We start from the raw sequence: 23,455 nt of genomic DNA, 5'->3' as shown, positions 1-23,455 counted from the left end.
TGCGCAGATGCAGAGAGAGCCAAGGACGATGAGGCAGTTTAATGGAAACTTTTAATGGGGAACGAGATGTAAAATGATAAACCATACTGAAGGAGTACGTTGAAGATTCCCATTTATAGTGAGATAAAGAAATTGTGAGAAATTCATGGCCAGCCATGAAATATTTAAGTGCCCAATAAAGTCTACATATAAGGATGGAATCCAACAAGTTTTTCATTCCAGAGATCAAATGCTGTGATCCTTATTTCCTCTCCTCTCTCATTCTTGCTGTTTCCTGTTGTTCTTCTGGAATAAATGAGACTAATCAAGCCAGATGCACAGCTGAATGGCAATGTAGCTGGCTTTATTAAAAAGAAATCAGAGATGATTTTATAAAAAAAAAAAAAAAAGGCCCAATAGGCATCTGAATTAACTCATTGGATTCCAGGGAATCTCTTCAGATTGCTGCTATCAGTCTCTGCTTGGACTGAGGATGGCAACATCGGAGAGCAGACAGAGCGATGAAATGGACATCAGGAAGCTGGCAAGGCTTGCAAACCTTGGTCAAGTCATTTAATCTCACTGAACCTCAATGAGAACATGAGCTATACACTCAGATACTTGTGTGTATAATTTATGCACATCTTGCATGTATATATGTATAAACAGGGCTAGGGGATGGAAATGAAGATAAAGATGAGATGAAATTTGTGTCTGTGGAAGGAGTTCCCACACTGGGAGCTCTGGTAACATGAAATTGCATACTCTGACATATTGTTATATTGGATTTGATACATCCAGGATCACACTATCAGACAACGACCCACATGCAAAAAGAAAGCTCCCAGGGAAGATATAGCCACAAAGATGGAATACAAATGACTTTGTTTCCCATTTAAACCACTTCACAGTCTGGCTACAATCTATCTTTCTAGCCTGTCACCACATAAAGGCTTCTCACAAACTCTGTTCCAGGCTATTTATTCATTGCATGAGATGCTGCATTTCCTTCCTTTCCACATCCTGGAAGCTCTGCTTTCTTTTAGCTCAACTTACCTGCCCCTTCACCTAAAAGGCCTTTGCACTCTGCAAGTCCCTATCCTCTGACAATAACTGAAAAAGGGAACATAGACAGCTCAAGGTAGAGGCTTGATGTTTAAACTGCAAATGAAGACTTAACATGGAAAGAGCATTGGATTAACTTCTCTATACCTCCAGAAATCTCCTACGGGTTAAGCCACTTTCTAAGGATGATAACGGCTAAGATGGGCTTGGAATTTCTAATTTCCTAATGCCAAGTCCTGCTCTCGGCCTCTGAGTTATGTTACCTGTACAAGACTACAGGAACATAAGTATGAGGTCCAGAAGAGAGGCAGCGGGTCTATAGGACTCCCTGATCAGACTACATCTATGGCACCTTGGTCCTCGGTGATATATTTTAGAAGGGATGTTAGGGAGGCGATATATCTATATTTGTATCTGTGTGTGTGTGTGTGTGTGTGTGTGTGTGTGTGTGTGTGTATCTCTATGTGTGTGTCTCTCCATCCAAAGTATTGAATAAATATGACCAAGAATTGGGGTGATGTTTACACAATGAGCATCATTATTGATATATTGTCTATAAAAGGGAAAGACTAGTATGTGGAAGCCTCCACATCATGTTATCCAGAGCTCAATTAAAGATCCCCCAGGTGTTTTGATAATTAGCCTAGAATTCTGAAGACTTATGGGGATATAAGAGCTGATTTCAAATAAATGAGAGGTTACTATGTACATGAGGGATTCGATTCACTCTCTTTGGATCCAGAAAACAAAACCAGAAATTGTCACATCACACTAATTCTACCTCCTCACCACTGCTCACAGTTATCTCCTCTTCACTCACAGGACCAGAATCCCTTGCTGGTATGGACTCCCATTATTTCTCACCTGCATTCCTACAGCACTATATCCCTATATCCAATCCATCCATCAATCAATAAGCATTCATTTAGGCTCTTTCTTCTTTAAGCCATCTTCTACCCTGCTGCCAGATGAATATTCCTAAAGAACAGATCTGACCATGTCAATTCCTGGCTCATGACATTCTAATTGACTTCCCATTGTCTTCTAAGGTAATATGTCAACCCTCCTATGTTTAGTATTTGAAGCTTTTCACAGTCTAGATAGAGCCTGTCTTTCCAGGTTAGTGAGAATAGGAACTTGCCCCTTCTCACACTCCACTTTCCCAGAGCATTTGATCTCCCAGTTCCATGCATGGGCTTGGATCTCCTCATCTTTGCCTCTTCCCAAACCTTCCTGGATGGCTCAGCTCAAGGGCTATCTCATTGAAAAGGCCTTTTTCTGATTCCCTTAGTTATTACCATTCCTCCAATCACTGAATATTTATCTCCTATGTATTCTGCATTTACTTATTTAGGGATAAACTATTTAAGCTCAGAAGAATTTACATTCATGCCTTGAATTCAAATGTTACCTCCAATACTTTCCAACATGTATGACTCTGGATTTAACCTCCATAAACCTCCATTTACTTTTTCATACAATATAGCAGTCAGACTAGATATAATCTCTGAAACTCATTTGAGCCCTAGATTTATGATCCTCTGTCATTATAGGAAGCAGACACTTCTTTTTTTTTCTTTTTTTCAGTATAAGGAAGAACTTCCTAACAATTCAGGTTCCTTAGGAGGTAATGAGTTCCCTGTTTACTAGCTATCTTCAAAACAGGCTGGTTCACTACATATTGAGCTATGGTAGAAGGAGTTCCTATTTCAGGAAAGGGCTGGGCAAGATGACCTTACAATTCTAAGGTCTAAAGGTCAGAACAGACATCCAATATATTGTTACTGAACAGGAAAGGGAAGCCTGTTGAGCCAACAACAACCAAAAGAGCAGCGTGAGATTTTGCCACCCGAGAAAGCTTTTTCTAATAGGGCTGGATTTTGATCGTTGCTGTTGTTGTTGAGTGACTTCAGTGGTGTGTGATTCTTCGGGGTCCCATTTGCAGTTTTCTTGGCAGGGATACTGGAGTGGTTTGACATTTCCTTCTCCAGATCATTTTTACAAGATTAAGTGACTTATCTAGAGTCACAAAGCTAAAGAAAAGTATCTTCAGCCAGATTTGAATTCAAGAAAAATTAGTCTTCCATAATGTAGACTCAGCACTCTGAGCACTATGGTACCACCCAATAACCTGCGCATCAAAGACCTGAAACTGGACTGAAGAGCATGTATCAGGAAACAAGGCAAAAGAAGACTAGAAAGTAGGCAAGGCTGAAGGATAGAAAGGTGACGAATGGCTTTGAAAGCCAAACAGAGCATTTTGCATTTGCTTCTAGAAGCAATGGGAGCCACTGGAGTTTATTGAGTAAGGGAGTGACATGATCAAACTGACACTTTAAGAAAATTCCTTTGGTGGCTATTAGAGGATGGATTAGAGTAGGGAGAAATCTGAGGCAGTCCATACCCCCAGCAACTAGCATAATAATCCAGGCATGAGGTGATAAAGGTCTGCACTGTAGTGATGGTGATGTCAAAGAAGAGGGAGCACTTTTGAGAGATATTGCAAAAAAAAAAAGTGACTTAAGAAAAAAGTGCTCTGCAAACCTTAAATCCTAAACATCAACTAAAATTATTGTTATTGTTATACTGTGAACTGATTATGAAAATAATCTTGGTCCTTTTGTCAGACTCTGCTGTTCACTGTGCACTAGACATAATCTCTGAAATTCACTTGAGCTCTAGATTTACGATCCTCTGTCATTATGGGGAGCAGACTCTGTCTGGGATGCTCTGGCTGCTGAATCCTCAGCGTTGTTGTCTCCAGAGCGAGACTAAAAGGTGGACTGATGTGAGCAGCTTCTTTAGCAGACTTGAACTCTTTCACAAATAGCTCAGCACAGTCTAATTATGATGGTTTTGCTTCGTTAAGGAAGAAAAAACTACAAAGGAGAGATAATGCTAATGATGTGAGATTAGATATTGCTTTTTCTGTTTGAATCGATTAGGACTTAATGAACTAAGCATCTTTAGTACTTTTGATGGTGAATGAAGAAGCACCAATTTGTTCTGTGTACCCCCAGCCTTCGTTCATCTGTTTAGCCACGAGACTCATTTTTATGTAAGAAAGGTACTCCTAAAGAGTTATTGTGACAAAAAGTTTTCTTGCCAGGGAATGACTCCATTTAATTCTTAGCTACAAGTTTCCAAAGAAATGAGATGATTTGTCCCAATTCATTGTTAATTCTAGATTTGGTAACGCTTCTTAATTAGTTAAAAGTGAGGAAAGCTTCATCCCTGTATCACAAGAAATACCCACTATGACCCCTGTGTTATTGTGTGCTCATCGGGGAAAAAAGGCAAATGGGTGACAGATTGAGAAACGCACTCATTGCCAATTTTGACCCTTTCCTCTTCTATTAATCTTTTGTACACAATGATTGGTGCTTGATGTTTAGTTGTGCTGAATCTTTGGTTGTACCATGGTCAATCAACTCTACTAAGTGATAGCCACACCTTGTATACCTCAAGATGCTGTCTGTTGGATGAAGGAACTAGAAATAAAAAGATTACATCTCATATCCTGTTGCTCATCAAGTGGCATCAGTACTCATATGAATGTCTACAATACAAGTTCTTTCCTTCTAAGAAACCCTTCAAAAAAGGGTCCTAGACTGACATGCATGAAAAAGCTGTGACTTATTTGATATAACTTCATTCAACAAACATTGATTCCTAGGCTTAATATGTAGAAAATGATTTCAAATTATAATCAATTAACATTAAGATATAATCAACTAAAAGCAAACTTCAAAACATTCCAATATTCTAATTAGATTAAATAGATAAAATAATATTATATGTAGAATTATGAACCATTTATAGTTTATCATGAGAGAGAATATATATAGTAACCTGTATTAAATTTTATCAATTTTAGTTGCTTTTTTATTTGCTTCTCTTCTTCTACTGTTCATTTTTGCAAGATGCTTTTATCACTTTTATTTTTAACTATTTTTTTCTTACTGCTTTATTTTATTTTATCCTACTTAGTCAAATCAGAATATAGAAATATTTTGATTTTTTTGTTGAGTGATTAAATTTGGATATAAAATTATTTTATACATAGTTACACAAAGTGAATACTAAAATTGAATGTTTATTGAAGGATGAATGGATAGAGGGATGACTAGATAGAAAGATGGAATGGATGAATATATATATATCTACATATATATATGTACATAGGAGGGTTGATGGATATATAGATAGGTATGTGTATATATGTAGATATGTAAATGAATGAATGTATATATAGATGGACAGGTGAATAAATATTATATATACACATATATGTATATATAGTTATGGATCTGGTATAGATATAGATGGGTGGACATCTAGGGTGAGGAAGCAATCATCTATTTAGGACTCATTATGTGTCAGGAACAGCGTTAAGCTCTGAAGATATAAATACAAGACAGTCTCTACTTTAAAAGGGGCTTATAATCTAGTTGGGAAAACAACAGCTAGGAGGAAACTAGAAGGAAGATGCAAGTTTCTTCCTCTTAAAAGGTTTTATCAATTCCTGAAACAAGGTGGGATGGACAGAATCAGCTACACCCAGAAAAGAAACACTGGGAAATGAGTGTAAACTGTGAGCATTTTTTTTCCTTCCCAGATTATTTTTAGCTTCCGAATACAATTCTTCCTTTGCAACAAAAACAACAACAAAATTCGGTTCTGCACATATATATTGTACCAAGCATATACTATAAGATATTTAATATGTATGGGAATGCCTGCCATCTAGGGGAGGGGGTAGAGGGAAGGAGGGGGAAAATTTGGAACAGAAGGGAATACAAGGGATAATGTAGTAAAAAAAAAAAAAAAATTACCTATGCGCATATGTGCTGTCAAAAAAAAAGTTATAATTATAAAATTAATTAAAAAAAAATAGAAACAAGATGGGGCCTTCTAGATTGTCCATTCCAATTTTATTATTTATTAAACCTGAGGAAATTATGCTCCCAGAAGGGAGGTGACATTTTATTTTATTTTATTTGCTGAGGTAATTGGGCTTAAGTGAGTTGTCCAGGATCACACAGCTAGGAAGTGTTAAGTGTCTGAGACCAGATTCGAACTCAGGTCCTCCTGACTTCAGGGCTGGTACTCTATCCACTACATCACCTAGCTCTCCCAAGGTGACATATTTGATGTCATATCATCATGATGAGGAAGATTTGGGTCTAGCCCACTGATTCTTCCGGTAGTGTCAACGAGCTTCTTTTTCAAAAGCTGGTTGTCCATTTGCCCCTGAACACACACAGCTGAGAAGTATGGTGATGCAGTGCTTAAAGCACTGGATATGAAATCAGGAAGATCTAGATTGATATTCTGACTCTGACATTCATCATCTATGGATCACGAACATGTCATATCTGTCTGCTCTGAGCCACAGTTTCCCCATCTGTAAATGGGGGAATGATACCTCCAGGCCCAACCATATCGAGCTGTTGTGAGTCTCAAGTAAAACAACTTTTTCAAGTGAAAAAGTCAGTTCTTATGATTCTCTTGATATGCTAATTATATTCTGACTAGTTGTTCAGTTTCACATTTTAAAAACTGTTTGTCTACCAATGGGCCCAAGAGCCAGGAGGCTCCTCAGAATCAGCACAGAACAGGGGGGAACTTAGAGAACAAAGTTGCTCCTGGGAATCCGAATCCCAGCTCTGGCAGAGGTGAACACAGAAAAGGGCATTGGGGCTATCTAGTCTCTGTTCTTCTATGTAGAAACTGAGGATACTTTTGCTACTTATTCAATAGGATTGCAGATTTGGAACTGGAGGGAACCTTTGACTGGCCATGCATTCTAACCCCTTTATTTTGCTGATAGGAAAACTGAGGGTCAAGGATGATATATGACCCACCCCAATTTACATCGAAGTGATGTGTGTCAGAATTCGAACCCAGGTCTTTTGTTTCCAAATGTTGCATTCTTTCTGTTATTCCAAACAGCCTCGTTATGAGAAAAGTGTTTTGAAAAATTTTAATCGTTACAGTAAGTGGAGTAATCTCTGCTTTATTAGATTAGTTGCTTCATTAGTGTAGGGATAGTTTCATATTCAGCTCTATGGTGCCAGTGCTCAGAACCAGACATGTTTGTCACAAAGAGAAAGAGAGAGACAGAGATAGAGAGATGGGGAAGAGGGGGAAGGAAAGGAGGAGGGAGGGAGGGAAGGAGAAAAGAGAGACATGAGCTCTGGCTGAAGCAACTTTCTCTCTACTCACCCCTCCTATCCCCCATCTGTTGAAAGCTCAACTAGTGATTGACCTCTGACATCATCTTCTGGACACCTGTCACTGTATTACCTGACTGCCCTAAAATGGAGAAGTTCCACAGAGCAGGGACGCTCAGGGGCCAGCTGGCAGCAAGTGCTCGCAGTCTCCTCAGTGGACAGCAGAGGGAGAAGGAGGGAAGGACAAGCAGAGGAAAGAGGTAAAGAACAGAGGCAAAGGCAGGAGAGAGACAGGGAGGGAGAAAAAGGGAGAGAAAAGTAGAGGGGGGAGAGAGAAGGAGAGAAGGAAGAAGGGAGGGAGGAAGGGAGAAAGAGAGAGAGATACAAGGAAAGGAAGAGAGACAGAGAGAGGAAGAAAGATGAAGAGAGACTGAGACAGAGAGAGAGAAGGAAGGAGGCAAGGAAGAATGGAGAGAAAAAGGATGGGACAGAGACAGAGAGGCAAAGAGAGACAGACACAGACAGTGATAGAGAAGCAGAGAGAGACAGAGGACAAAAGAAGAAAAAGATGAAGAGAGAGGGAGTGAGACAGATGCAAACTTACTGAATGAAAGCAGAAAAAGTGGTGATGGGCAGAAGGTGGGATGGGGACTGATTCCTAAAATTCCCATAAGATAGTACTGGCAGAAGAAAGGTTTCTAAAAATGAGGGTGTGGATGAGAGGTTAAAGACACGAACCCCAGATATTATGGGAACTAGGACATTTGTCTTTGGCTGCAGTTTTGAGATAAGCTCTATCTGCATCCCTTTTCAGGAAATGGCATTGATCAACCAGCAGGTAACAACTGATATGGGGCTCTCTTCTCCGCAGGAAAGGGGCCAGATTTCCTCCCTTCCCCTGGCAGGGGGAGGAACAATCACTGCTAAGCCTAATTTACTAAACTCTGAAATTTTCCAAGTTAAATTTGAGCACTTGGTTCATTTGGGGATGAAAACTGAAAGCCAAAGAACGTGTTCAATTCAAAATCGATTGAACCCTGAAAAAAGCAAACCCCAAATCAGAGCCAGAAGCATAAGTGAGGCCGGGATAACTATCCCGAGAAATCAAAGCCCGACTCCCATTCCCTTTTCTGATCTGTCTGCAGCAGGAATTAAGCAGCCTGGGCTGGGAAAGATCTTAGGAATAACCAATACTGCAGGCTTTGAATCCCCGAGAACTCCTGGGCAATCTGGATTTAATGAGTTTATCAATCTACATACTTGGCGTGATGACAGAAATGGAACTCATTAGGCAGAGGAAGTCAACTGACCATAGACTCTCTTGGTGAAAGTAGCTGTCTCTTTTCCTTGATCAAACTTTCTCATTATGCCCATGCAACATAAGAGGGATAATTAAATGTCAGCTATGATACAAATAACTAATGAATGGCCAGAACACACATATTTATACTCTTTCCCAGAAAGATTAATAGTATCTGGTGCTAGTCTGCCAACTTTGGATTTGCAAACTTTCTACTCCATGCATAAATCAAACATAAAGGCATATGGTGTATTGTCAAGACTGTTAATATTTTAAATTAGTTTCTGGGGTAAACACTGTGTCAACCAAGACTTCAATATTTTAGAAATTCCCACTTTAATTTACTGTCATGCAATCACACAGTGCTGAGGGTATAACTTAGAAAAAGTTTTCAGACTGGTAAAGAATTAAAGTGGGAGACATGGACACAGTAGAGTAGGGGAAAAGGCACTGAATTAGGAGTTAAAGGATCTGGGTTCAAATTCTGAGTCTGCCACTTTATAAGTCATGTGATCCTAAGCCAATAGGTGACCTCTCTGGATTTTGGTTTCCCCATATATAAGATGAACTGATTGCACCGATGACCAGTATGAGATCAGACATCAAAATCTAAGATCCCGTGCTCTTAGTCTCTGCTTGGCCATGGGTAATCTTGGGTGGCTGATTACCCCTCAGTGGACTGGAGTGGGAGGGGAAGTCCTCTTCCATAAAATGGAGTTTCTAACTCTGTGAAATCTATGACACAGACACTGTAAAACAAATGGTACCGGTCCTCCATCACCTGCTCCATTTGCTAATGTTGGGAAGTCAAAATTTAGGAAGCATTGTTTTTAGCACTTTTTGTATGTTGGTGGGCATAGTTAGATTTCTTTTGATCTACAGTCATTAGACCAATTGTAAAAGCTCATCAGAACCTTAGCAAAAGCAAAAGAGCAAATGTGTGAGTTAGGACAGAGGGTTTATTCTTTGAAAGGAATGCACTGCCAAAAAGAGCCAAGACTGAGTCAGAGAAGGCCTCCGTGTGCCCAGAGCCCTTTGAAAGTTTCCAAGTTACCAATGGGATAAGTGGGCAAATGAGAAACAGCCAGTATCATTCAGAGTTAAGTAGGGCACGGCATTGGATCAGAAGTCCAAGAGCGTGGGTTTATTCCTTGGACCTACCACTGATTGGTCCTGTGCCATGATCTTGATGCTCAAATCCCTTCTCTAGGATGCCTCTGCAGTTTATAAAGGATGATCAAGATTTGAGAGTGACTCCTCATACTTTTACTGATAGAAATGACAGCTACTCTGAGAAAGAAATTTCCTTCTGAGGATTTCCTACAGGAACAGTCAGAGTTGAGAGAACACTTTTCATTCTCACTGACAGGTTGTTCTAGAGTCCAGGTTTCTTGCACAGTTCCTAACATTTCAACCTCAAAACAGACAAAGATATGAGACTTCAAATGGCAAGAGTACAAGTGAGTCCATTAATTGCCATGGAACAAATGGAAGGATAAGAATCTCATTAACTCCCCCTTTCTGCATCTGACTGCACCATGTGATAAAGCCAGTCATATTGGGGATGTTGGAATGGATGGTCACAAGCTTACACCGGAAGATCACCATTTGTAGACAGTCCCAAGTACCTATTCCAGCCATGCTGCATTCGGATGCATTACCATTTTGGCAAGGATTCCCTAGGGCTTCTAGATTTATAAAGGGATTTTTTCATTTTAAAGACCCTTAAAACTCTCTTAGGGAACCAAAGAGAATGCCTTAGTCATTTCAGAGGATCATAGGAGGACAGAATGAAGGGGTACAGACATCATCTAGTCTTGCCACTTTACAACTGGGGAAACTGAGGTTCATAGAGATTGAAAGATTTGCTGACAGACACTTGGGAAGCACTAGATTTGACCCCAGGGCAAATGACTCTGGAGCCATCAGCCATAAGCTTTGCCTGCTTCCCCACACCGTCTTTTCTGCTCAAATGTATCTTTGCAGGCGGAGGATGTTTGTGTATGTGCATACAGTTAAGAGAGCGAGAGAAGAAAATTGCTTAAAATAAATCTTTAGTTTAAGGAAAATAAGAAACAATACCATAAAGATTCATAGATATACACAGTCTGACAGATTCAGAATTCGGAACGCTCACAAGAAATTTTGAAAGGACTCTCTGGTCTTAAGAAAAAAGCCAACAAAAAAGCTAATTAACCACATCTCTGTTACCTAAATGCAGAAATGTGAGCAAGCCCTGAAAAGCCTAGTGGCGATGAATTGAGTTAACCAAGGGAAGAAAAACCAAAACAAAACTAAACTGAAAATGTGATTCTGATGAACATACCTCCTCGTTGCACCAGCAATGTCACCTCGCTCCCTTTTGGACATTCGATCAACATATCCACCACTTGATTGTGAGTAAGGTTCTGCACATTCTTCTTATTCACTTCTACTATGAGATCCCCTTCCTTTAAGCCTCGGCACCTTGGACTGTCCACAATTTGTTTGACCCTCTGACCTCCTCCGCCAGGACTGTCCGCTATAGTAAAGCCAAAGCCCATTGGTCCTTTAACTATATGAACAGTTATGAGTTCTGGTTGCGTTGCTATAGAAGAAGCCAAAGAGACAGTATCATTGGGGTAACCATGGGAACCATTTGAAGACACCTCGGCAGGACTGCTGGGTCGGGGCTCCTTCATGCCGTTGACTTTTCCCGTCTTGCTACTGTGGCTGGCTGGTGAGTCATAGTTCTCTTGACCGTTCACGATGATGGGTTCTTTATCCAAAATGGCCACAGAAGTCACCAGGCTTGTGTTGGGATCATCTGGGTCAAAAGGCAATGGATAACCCCGGCAGAGTTCGAGGTCCACGCTGGCACCAATGGGAATGGACTGGAAGATTTTTACAACTTGAGCATGTGTATGTCCCAGCACACAGGTATCATTCACACTGACAATGACGTCCCCTGCAGAGGAAAGTTTTTGGAGGGAAAAAAGTGAATGGGCTAAGAATTTATTATCTTAATCATTAACATCCAACCCTGCATTGAGATGAGACAGCTGAAAACAGATTTGATGACTGGGTTATTAGGAAGGCAGAGGAGTTGTTCTCTATTTTTCTTCATATTCAATATTGTACTCCTTTGTACATGTCTTCTTTGCAGAATGGGAATCACCAACAGTCTGAGAACATTAAGGTTATTTTTGCACAATTACGCATGTCCATAATTGTTTTATTTAATCTTTTAGTAAATTACTAAAGAAGGCAAAGCAAAGGAATCGCTCATATGCCGGGTAAATACAGCTGCCTGATGACATAAATATATATGGAGAGCCATATTCCATTAGAATAGAAGCTCTTCCAAGGCAGGACTGCTTTTGTTTTTCTTTAGTTCTCTAGCACTTAACACAGTTCCTAACACATAGTAAGCCCCTCATATGTGTTTGAAGGTTCATTTAGATAAAGCTATGCTGGAGAGATGGAAGAGTGTATGAGATCAATAGAGGATACTAACTCATACTTGTTGTGAGACCCAGAGTCATTAATCACTTTGCCTCTCAGGACTTGAGGCAACTCTCAAAGATTACAAATTGCAGGGAGAATGCCCATCTGAACTGGCATTCTCTCGTTCAGGACTCCCTAGAACAATGGCATTGACAGGTACAGTCCTATCCTTTTACTATTGTTATTTTGTCACTTATTCCTTTCTGTCATTTCCAAATCTTCATGACTCCATTGAGAGTTTTACCGGCAGAGATACTAGAGTGCCATTTCTTCTCCAGCACATTTTACAGATGAGGAAACTCAGATCAATAGAGTGAGGAGACTTGGCCAGGGTCACACAGCTAGTGAGTGTCTTAGGAAGATTTGAACTCAGGAAGAGGAGTCTTGACTCCAAACCCAATGCTCTAGGTACCAACTAGTTGCCCTAGATATTGTAGTTATAGAAGATATGTTTGAGTATTGGTAAATATAAAGAACAAATAATACATTTTTATTAAGTATACATCATATATATGTGTGTGTATGTATATATGTATATATATATACATATATATGTGCACGCAGATATGTTCATATGTCTGTGTGTATATATGTATATACACATGTGTATGTATATGTTTATATACACAGAAACAAACACATATGCAAATACATAAATATATTTATACATATACGTGTGTGTGTGTGTGTGTGTGTGTGTGTGTGTGTGTATAATTACTTGACCTGTCGGTACTCTATGAAACTAAGGCAGGGATTGTTGGCTTTGGTTATCTCATTAGTAAAATGAGGGGGTCTGAGATAGACAACTTTTAATTCAATTCCAACTCTAAATCTTTCATTCTGTTGTTCTTTCCAGATGACGAAACATAGCTTCTAGAGGTGGCTAGGTAGTAGGTACATCTGCTAAGTATCCACTACTTCTCTAGTAGTCTGGGGAGGTCTATGGGCCCTTTTTCAGAGTAATGCCGTAAAATATGTACAATAAAATTTATGGGATTGCCAAGGAAATCAATTACATTAATATGTAATTGTCAATTTTTTTTAAAGTTCATAAACACCCACCAAGGACTTTTGCTCTGAGGCAGCAAGTTTTAGAATAGCTGCTACCCTGCATTGAGTGAGAGAATTTCCTTACCTTGGACCCTGTGTCAACGAAATTACAAGTCTGGTCCTTGTCTCTGATACTACTACTCTTTATAATGCTAACAATCAACAATTAAAATTTGCAGAGCATTTTATAAACCAGGGGTTCTCAAACTAAGATCTGCAGGCCAGATGCAGCCCTCTGAGGATGTTTATGCAGCCCAACAGATAATGGGCTGAGGGGCGGAGACAGAATGTGAGTTTTTGTTTTTACTATACTCCGGCCCTCCAATAGTCTGAGGGACAATGAACTGGCCCCCTATTTAAAAAGTTTGAGGATCACTGTTATAGACATTTGATCATTGTATGTACTATTTAGCAACTTGTAGAATCTAGAAAATGCCTCCAAGGAGGAAGAATCATAGAATAAAAGGTTTAGAATTTGAAGGGGATTTAAAAGCCATCTACACAAGGACCCCTCATTTTATCAAGAAGGCAACTGAGGTCAAGAAAGGACAGTGACCTGTCCACAGCTACTGACAGTAGTAGTAAGTGCAAAATCTGGGATTTTAACCCAGGCTACCACACTGTAGAAGGCTCAATCCACTTTTCACAGACAAGCACTTTACCTGTTTCCATCTTGCCGTCCAATGCAGCAGGCCCATCCAACACCAAACTCTTGATCTGGAGGAATTCATCAGGCTCATCTCCACCAACAACAGTGAAACCAAAGCCTCTGCTGCTTTTCCTCAGTTTTGTATGAATGAACTTGCCTTTCAACTCAGATGGATTTCGTGTAAAAAAAGGTTTACCTGGTTTCAAAAAGAAGGAAAAATTAAAACCAAAAAACCCATTAATTCCATATCTCTTGAATCTGACCCCATCATTCTTCCCATAATTTTTAATTCAGGCCCTTACAATCTCTTGTGTAGATGATTATACTGGTTCCTCAATGTGTCTCCCTGCCTCAAGGCTATTCCCCACTTCCATCCATCCTTCACAATAAATTCAGAGGGATTTTCTTTTAGCACTGATCAGACCACGATCTCCCCTTTTAATAAACTCTAGTGGCTTCCTAAAGCCTATAGAATCAAATACAAATTCTAGCCTTTAAAGCATTCTAAACTTAGCTTTTGGAAATTAATTCCCCTCCCACCCTGTCCATCTGGTCTTCTTCCTGTTCCTCACACATGACATTCCAATGTCCATTTCTATACTTTTGCACTGGATATTCTTCTTGTTGAGAATGTACTCATTGCTCAATTCCACCTCATAAAATCCTGTTCTTCATTCAAGACACAGCCTAAACACTATCTTCTATGAAAAATCTTTCATGCTTCTCTCAAGTTATCCTGTATTTGTTGCTAATGTTCAATCACTTTCAGCCAAAACCTGATTCTTCATGACCCCCTTTAAAGTTTTCTTGGCAAAGTTATTAGAGTACTTTGCCATTTTTTTTTCCTCCAGCTCACTTTACATATGAGGAAACTAAGGCAAAAAGGGTTATGTAACTTGGCTGGGGTTACACAGCTGGATTTGAACTGGGCTCTTCCTAACTTCAGTCCCAGTGTTCTAACCACTGGCCATCTAACTTCCCATATCATATTTAATTACTTTTCATTTATCCTTTCTCTCTCTCTATAGTTAAATATCTACACATGTACATAGAGTCAATAAATCTAACAATAATCTTAGTAATAATATCAGACTTATAAATATTAAGTCCTAATTATGTACCAGGCCTCTGCTTAAGTGCTGAGAATGTACATTACAAACCGAAAGAAAGGCAATGTCTTTCCTGTTAGAATCTTGTTAGTTCTTGTGACTCTTTGATTTTTTTACTTTAAAGTCTAATTCAGTGTCTGGCACAGAGGAGGCATTTCATCGATGTTGGCTCATTGATTGGACAAAAGCAAATAAAAAGAAAGGATCATAAAAGATCACAAGGTAAAAATGGAAGGGACTCTAGATACAAAAACATCAAATTTCTGATCTAGTTTTGAAAGGGAGGCCATAGGTTACATCTGGGTCTCATCTTTTAGAGAAGGAAACCAAGGTCAGAAGTGCTAAGGTGATTTTCTCAAGTTCACATAATAGGCAAAATGGCGGTCAGAATTTGGACCCAGGCTTTTTGACTCCAAATCCACTATCTTTCCCACTGTATCTTGCTGCTTCCCAATAGAAAAACACAAAAAGTTCTAGTATTAAATATATATTATAAAAATCTGTCACAAGTGTATATAAAACAATTACATAATAATATAATAGAACAACATAATAATGAAAACAACATAATAATCTGTACTATTCCTCAGAGACAAATACTAAAGAAACATTTTATCACCATCTTAGGAAAAACTTCTCTATTCATTTATGTCACACTTTTGTCAAGACATGCATACTGACTGCCTGGTTGGCCAACTCAACAATTGTTAAGATAGTCAAAATAAATATCCAACATCAGACAGTTTTTCCTTGTTTCAGTTCATGTGTTTTTTGACTTTACAGAAGATTTTTTTTTTTTTGATGGCCAAATTCACATGGCTTCATACTAGTCATTAAAAGAAAAAGCAGCAATTTTTGTTCACAATTTGGATCCTTAACATGTCAACTGAGTTTGAATCTCATTTGTTTGTCTATTCAGTTAGAACAAAAATCTTACTTTCAAATCAAAGGGGAAGAATTTATTTTGAAAGGCATAGAACCCTATGAAGTGCTTTTTAAGGCCCCAAAGAACAATTACATCAACGTGCAGGAAAATATCCTGAAAAGTGAAAGTCTCTCTTATTGACACAAACTTGCGTCCATCATAGATTTCTAGATTTGGAACAGGAAGCAGCATTTGAGATCACATCACCCCAACTCCCTGATTTCAGAGTTCTGGATGTTATAAAGAACAGAAGTATTGCCTCTTGATTCCATGGACTTGGGGTCAGCTCCTACTTCTGATGCTTACTATTTGTAAGTGACTTCTCTTGAGCAAATTGACTAATGTTCCTGGATTTCTGCTGCTTCTTTTCTAAAATGAAATTGTTGGATTAGAAAGTCTCCAAGTTCTTCTAGCTTAAGATCTCTGCTTTTATGATTTTATGATATGATTTTCTAGAGTTCACACAGAGTAAAGAGTTGGGATGTGAACCCAAGGCTTCAAACTCCAATCCTATCTTTGTAGCCTAATTCTTCCACAAGAGCAATATTTGCCATCGGGCTTTCAGTAAAGACATACGTGGGATCCTTGTTGAAATGATGCAGACCTCTATTGTTGGAAAACTTAACAAAGTTGCCTGCAACTCATCAGATTAAAATCCAGCTATGTCACGTGGCACTTTTCAAATCTATTCAGCAAAAATTCTTTAGCTGTAACTTGTATACTTCTTGATTCTGAGTTATCCTTTTTGGTGGAATCTGCCACCTATATAGATCCAATCTCTCCAATACATCAATAAAGTTCTCAGTAATAATGTTCAGGGAGAACAGGGAGTGTGGAGGAATTCTCATTCTAGCTTACATTGGAGACATTGCCCTCATATCCCAGAATCCTTTTCTTTACATCTTCCCTGTTGTCCTTTTCTCTTCCACTTTCCACCCAAAACTATTAAAAATCATGTACCCCTTTAACGAAGGACCTGGCACCCAGCAGTGAGAGTTAATTTTAGATCTCTAAATGTACTTTGGACCTTTAAAAGGTCTCTGGGCACCCATACAATTTTTAATTGCTATTTTAAAAAGTTCTTTGCTTTTAAAAAGCTCTTTCAAACTGCCTACAATGGTAGTCCTATTGAGGACTCTTTTTTCCAGCGTAGCTTCAAGGATCAAGTCCTTTTGGAAGCTAGATAAAGTATGACTTTGTCAAAATGGGGGAGGACAGTAGCTCTTACTTTGAGGAGCTCTATGGGAAACAGCCAGACCCTGGCTCACTAACATATGGATCAGGAGTCAGCCAGGTGATGCTAACAGCCATAGAGGATTGTGGGCCACAGGGTTGTCAAGGCAACCATCTAACTGAACCATCAAGAACATGTGGCTTAGGCTCAAAGCCAGACTTGTACCTGTAAGGGGACATTACACCACACTAATAAGCTACAGTTCAGAGATTAAAAAATTTATGGTATTTTATATGCTAAAACTTAACTTTTTAAAAAAAACTTCCTTTTTAATGACTCTTCTGTCACTGTGTTGAAGTCAAGGAAGGCCTTCTTGAAATTTTTCAATTTTTTCAAATGAGTACAATAAAATATATAGGTTTACAAAAAAATCAATTATATTTAGTTATTGAAATATTGGGGGGGGGGGCATGTGAAGTTGACCGACTCCAGGTCAAAAACTTTGTTCTAGATTGATTCAAAGAAAGGGCAGAGGGAATACTTCCATGACAGAAAGACTTAAGTGACATAAAGAAGGAGCCAAATCACTTCTTCAGTAACAGCCTTTTGATGAAGCTGGCAAAATGTTATTAGCAGATCAGTCTTTCATTGGTGTTTTATCTCTACGTGTAAAAAAAAAAAAAAAAAAAAAAATGAGGGTGAAAGCTCATGTGCATAAGATTTTGGAAACCACTAATACCCATCAGCTTCTATACCTTTATGTTTGCAAAGTAGAATCCTCAATTTTAAACTACAAATAGCCTTTTGGTCATCCAGTCAAAATCTTGACGCCATGAGATAAGCTAAGTGACTTGCTCAGAGTCACACAACAAGTGTTTTTGGAAGGATTTGAAACCAGGTCCACCTAATTCCAACTTCAACACTCTACCCATGGCCATGGCCATGTAACATGAGGGAAAGAGAAGCAGATAACGGTAGATACTCAAAAAAAAAAAAAAAAAAAAAACCTCATCAAATGATCCAGACAGACACTTTGAACCTGTTGCATAGGAGCCATTTAGTCTCACCCCCTCATTCTACAAATTAATGATAATGATTATATTAATAACAACAGCAGCAGCTAGCAGTATATACAAGCTTCGAAATTTATAAATATTATATCATTTGATTCTTACAACAATCCCAGAAGGTGGGTGCTGTCATGTCTGACTTTAAGACCCCATTTGGGATTTTCTGTGCAGAGATACTGGAGTGGCTTGTCAATTTTTTTTATCCAGCTTGTTATACAGAGAAGGAAACTGAAGTAATCAGGGTGAAAGGACTTGCCATGGGTCACCTGGCACAGCTATTTAATGGGTAAGGGCAGATTCAAACTCAAGAAGATGGATCTTCCTGACTCCAGGCCCAGCACTTGATCCACTGCACCTCTTAGATGCTGTTGCCATCCCCATTTTACAGATGGAAAAATGGAGACTTACAGAGGTTAAGTTGACTTGTTTAAAAGACAGTAAGTATCTGAGTATTTATGAACTTGATTCTACATAACTCTTGGTCCAGATCCCTATCCAATATCACAACTAAAAGGCAAGTGAAAAGACATATTCAAAAAGCATCCACAAAACACCAACAGATCCAGGGACAGCCCTTGAGCCTGGTTAAGTAGAAGCTTAGTTCACACCTCCCATTTTACAAATTAATAATCATGATAATAAAATAGAAGTATGGAGCTTTAAGGTTTGCAAAGTGTTTTACAACATCATCCCATTTGATCCTCACAACCACCCTGGAAACTAGGTGCTATTATTATTCCCATTATACAGATGAAAAAATAGAAGCTGGCAAAGTGTTTTGCCCAAAATACAGCCATTGCCTGAGGCTGGATTTGAACTTGGGTTTTCTTGCTTCCAGGTCCAGTCCTCTACCCATAGTGCAATCTGGCTGCCTCAAATGAGGTGGGGATTTATTGAGGTCACATGACTAACAGAGCAGGAGCTGAAACCTGCCTGCCTAAAAGGACTGATGGAAAGCCACAGGTAAGTATCACCCAGAATGCACAGGCAGAGATTGATTTTGATGAGAAAAAGCACTGAAAGATCTGCTCCATCTCACACACTTTTCCTTTGGCTAACTGCAAAGGATGGACCCCAAATATACCACATGGCTGCCTTGCAGTTTCCTTCAAAAAGCTCAGTATCAAATAGAAAACCAAGGAGCCACCTGCTTTTTCCAACTGATTCCTAAAGAGGGGACTCAACATGGTAAAGTATATAAGAAGGGAACACTGGGAATCTTTTGTATTCACAAAAACAGAGCTTAGCATCATGCCCAGAATGCAGTAGGTGCTTAATAAATACTTGTTGCTTTACTCATTTATAAAATGGCAGATTAGGACAGTTCGAGGTCTGTGGTTTAAAAAAAGAAGTTCGTGATGCTGAGTGAAATGAGCAGAACCAGGAGATCATTATACATTATACAATGATACTGTATGAGGATGTATTCTGAGGGAAATAGATATCATCAACATAGAGAAGAGCTAATCCAATTCCAATTGATCAATGATGGACAGAACCAGCTACACCCAGAGAAGGAACACTGGGAAATGAGTGTAAACTGTTTGCACTATTGTCTTTCTTCCCAGATTATTTTAACCTTCTGAATCCAATTCTTCCTGTGCAAGAAGAAATTCGGTTCTGCACACATATATTGTACCTAGGATATAATGTAACACATTTAACATGTATGGGACTGCCTGCCATCTAGGGGAGGGGGTGGAGGGAAGGAGGGGAAAATTGGGAACAGAAGGGAGTGCAAGGGATAATGTAAAAAAATTACCCATGTATATGTACTGCCAAAAAATTATAATTATAAAATTAATTAAAAAAAAAAAAAAAAAAGGAGTTCGGAGCAAGTGTGACCTTGGCCCAGGAGCACAAATAAGGGATAATAACAGCACCTACATCCCAGGTAGGCTGTTGTAAGGATCAAATAAGATAATATTTGTAAAAGCACTAAATATATTATCTGGTACACAGAAGGTGCTTAGTAAATGTTTAAATTGTCCCCCCTCCCATTAAAATCACAGCACATAATTAAATCAGTCACATCAGAGAAAGACAAATACCTTGATTTTTCTTAAAGAAAAAGTCAGTCTATTTCCCTCTGTCTCACATATAAAAACACATAATGTTAAAAGCATACACTTCACGTTTATACAGACGTACATACGTATAAAAACACAAATAATATTTTCTCTAATTAACTATACATATAAAAACACACAATGTTAAAGGCATACACTTCACGTTTACACATGGACATACATATTCCTCTGATATAATTAACTATAGCACTGAACCCAATTGCCTCAGCAAAATTATATATATATAAAATTAACTATAAGACGCTAGAGAGTTACTCTGAATTTTTCGTAATTTAGCCTAAATTACAAAGTGGTTTGGAGAACTGTTAAAAGGCTCTCTGAAGGTATAGAAGTGGGTGAGTGTTGTGCAAGTCTCAGTGTGTGCACCAGAGGGCGCGCAAGAGCAAGTGAGCAAATGGAAGGCTGCTTCTTGTGGTCAGCTGTCCTAGAGAGACCACTAGTCAAACATATATACACATATGTGTACACACACACACACACACACACACACACACACACACAACAAAGATCTGAGGTAAGATTTCAGATACTCCCTTAAATATCGCGAGAGCTTCTATTTATTCACTTTATACCAGGCTCTTCATTATGAACTGGCCCCCCAAGTGATTCACTTATTAGGACTCTTCAGTAAGAGACCCTGGCTCTCAGAGTGTCTGTTTCCTGCTGTAGACTTCACAAAGGCACTCACTGGCACTCAGATATAAAGACATGAAAATGGAGGCTCCCCAAGGGGTCTGTTCATATTCCAGGGGCGTTATTTACTCCTGAATATTTAAAATCTGGAATCCTTGATTTGGAGTTTCACAGAGATCATTTAGCTCTGAGCCTCTCAAACTAGGGGCTGCGACCCCCACGGGGTCTTGTTATTGAATGTGGGGGCTGCGAAGATTTGTTATCAGTAAATGTTTGCTTTACGTATACCTATTTTATGTACCATATACACAGGGTCGCATAAAAATTTCTCAAGTGAAAAAAGGGGTCACAAGTGAGAAATGTTTAAGCAGCTCTCATCTATTCCAACTCCCGGCCCCGTTTTTTTTAGATTTGGAAACTGAGGCCTGGAGAACAGTGAAGTGATTTTCCTGAAATCAAACAGGGAACATGTGGTAGGGATTAGTTTAACCCTATTGTTCCACTGGTACATTGAAAAGAAGTGGATTTATCTCTGGGTACACACAGTTGTATAGTACACAAAGAAGTCAGACACACCTACTTGACCCATTAATTTGCTTTTTCTCCTATTAAACAAGATCGAAGCAAACTAGATGAAAATCATTACAACTAACTTTTTGTGGTGGCTGTTTTTAGACATGAGTCTAGATATGATTTCATTCATCCATTGCCATAAATTGACAACTCGACATCAGTAAGCTACATGGAGGATGTTGGAAATTTAAGTTGACTTGTCCAAGGTCCCATAGCTAGCACGTGAGAGAAGTAGGACCTTAAATCATTTTTCTGCCTCCAAGGCTGGCTCTCTCTACCAGGCTATACTGCTTCTGGAGCAAAGATTTTCAACTTTTTTTTTCTTTTTAAATTTCCTGGACCCTTTGGGTAGTATGGTAAAGACTATGGGATCCTTTTTCAAAATCAGAATAACACTTTAAAATGCACATATGTACGTAAACATGTATGTATGTAAATAGATATGTACTTATTTTTATATATACTATATATAAGTATATATACTTACTTATATATAAGCATATAAAGTACATATATATTTAGGTAAATATATATATACATATATATATATAAAGTATAGTGCAATATAGTACATATACATATGTATATAAATTACAAAGGAAACCAAAAGTTAAGGAAAATCAAATTTTAATTTTCTTTTCCTTTTCAAATTTATAAATTCCTCTTGAAATCTATTCATATATTTTAAGTTAAAAGCCTCTGCATTAAAGAATTATTATAATTTATTATTGTTGTTGCTATTATTATTAGCAATAATATAAGGCAATGGGAATCCTTACAGAAACCACACATACAAAAATTAATTTCCCTATTTTATATAGTCAGCTAGTCAACTAAGCATTTATAAAGTTCCTACTATGGATCAGATAAAGGGTGATATTATTAAAAAAAAAAAAAAAAAAAAAAAAAAGACAGCCCCAAGCTTCAAGGAATTCCTGACATCTAAATCAATAGTTCAGATGGGATTCGGCTTAGAGAGAGGCAGAAAGTGGGACAGCTGGGTGGCACAGTGGATAGTCCACTGGGACTAGAGTTAGGAAGACCTGAATTCAAATACAGCTTCAGACACTTATTAGCTATATGACCAGGGGCTAATCATCTAACCTTTGTTTTCTTCAGTTTTCTCTTCTGTAAATGAGGGAAAAAATGGCACACATTTGTCAGGACTGTGGAAAGATCTGTGCCTGGCACATAGTAGGTTCTATAAAAATGTTAGCTATTGTTATTGTTAACAGCTAGATGGTGCAGAGGATAGAGTGAAGGGCCTGGAAGCAGAAATACTCTTCTTCTCCCTGAGTTCGAATCAGGTCTCAGATACTTATTAGCTTGTGACCCCAGCAAGTCAGTTAACTCTAATTGCTTCAGTTTCCTCACCTGTAAGACAAGTTGGAGAAGGAAATGGCAAATCAGGCCAGTATTTTTGCCCAGAAAACCCCAAATGGGGTTATGAAGAGTCAGATATTATTGAAAAAAAAATGACTAAACATTATTATTATATTATTGTCGGATCAGCTTTGCAACAGTGTGTGAGCTGGGCAGGGAAGACCTCACCATCTCCACTTTCCCGATAACTATACTGAAGTTCAGAGATTTAGCGAGTTGCCTGCTGCTGGCAAATGGTGGAGCCGGCCCTATAACTCAACCTCCAGCCTCCTAAAGTGAAATAATTCTTTTCTAAAGTACCAGGGAACTTTCCTGGAAGAAGTCACGAATGACATAATCCAGACAACCTGAAAGAACCATCATGTGGATGAGGTAATAAACTCAGAAGGTTAGAAGTACCTGCACAGTTTTTTAACCCATTTCTATGCTCTTAAAGACCCCACACTTCCCAGCACAAGCAATTCTCCTCAACATTTATTTTGTATTTACACCCAACAACCCTCCAAATTGTAGCATCACCAGGTCACAGAAACAGAGATGAAAGCTGCCTTACAGTAGGCCACTCAGAACAATTCTCTCATCACACAAGGAAGAAAAGTAATGATAAGATACTTTGACTTGCTCAGAGTTATGCAGAGATTTTTTTTTTTTAAATAGCATTTGAACCTGGGGTTCTCCAACTGCTAGAGACAGAAGTCCTCTACTACATTATCCGATCTCAAGAGAATTTCAGTTGGAAGAAACCTCAGTGGACAACGAATCTAACATATCCCCAGTAAGAATCACTTCTTTA

At 38.7% G+C, this 23,455-nt stretch overlaps 1 protein-coding gene across 18 annotated transcripts in view; it reads right to left on the bottom strand.

Moving 5' to 3' along the window:
* The window catches only part of MAGI1 (membrane associated guanylate kinase, WW and PDZ domain containing 1), a 696,381-nt gene that overhangs the window by 68,227 nt on the left and 604,699 nt on the right, over positions 1–23,455 (bottom strand). For all 18 annotated transcript variants that reach the window (XM_074284174.1, XM_074284160.1, XM_074284171.1 and 15 more), the window contains 2 exons: positions 13,719–13,901; positions 10,847–11,467 (listed from right to left, as the gene is read on the bottom strand). In XM_074284174.1, the coding sequence (XP_074140275.1) occupies positions 10,847–11,467; positions 13,719–13,901 (804 nt within the window). The remainder of the gene's footprint in view (positions 1–10,846; positions 11,468–13,718; positions 13,902–23,455) is intronic.

Source organism: Sminthopsis crassicaudata, chromosome 1 (genome assembly GCF_048593235.1).
Source record: "Sminthopsis crassicaudata isolate SCR6 chromosome 1, ASM4859323v1, whole genome shotgun sequence".
NCBI lineage: Eukaryota > Metazoa > Chordata > Mammalia > Dasyuromorphia > Dasyuridae > Sminthopsis > Sminthopsis crassicaudata.
Note: the sequence above shows the minus strand (reverse complement) of the source record. Positions and strands in the feature narration are given on the sequence as shown.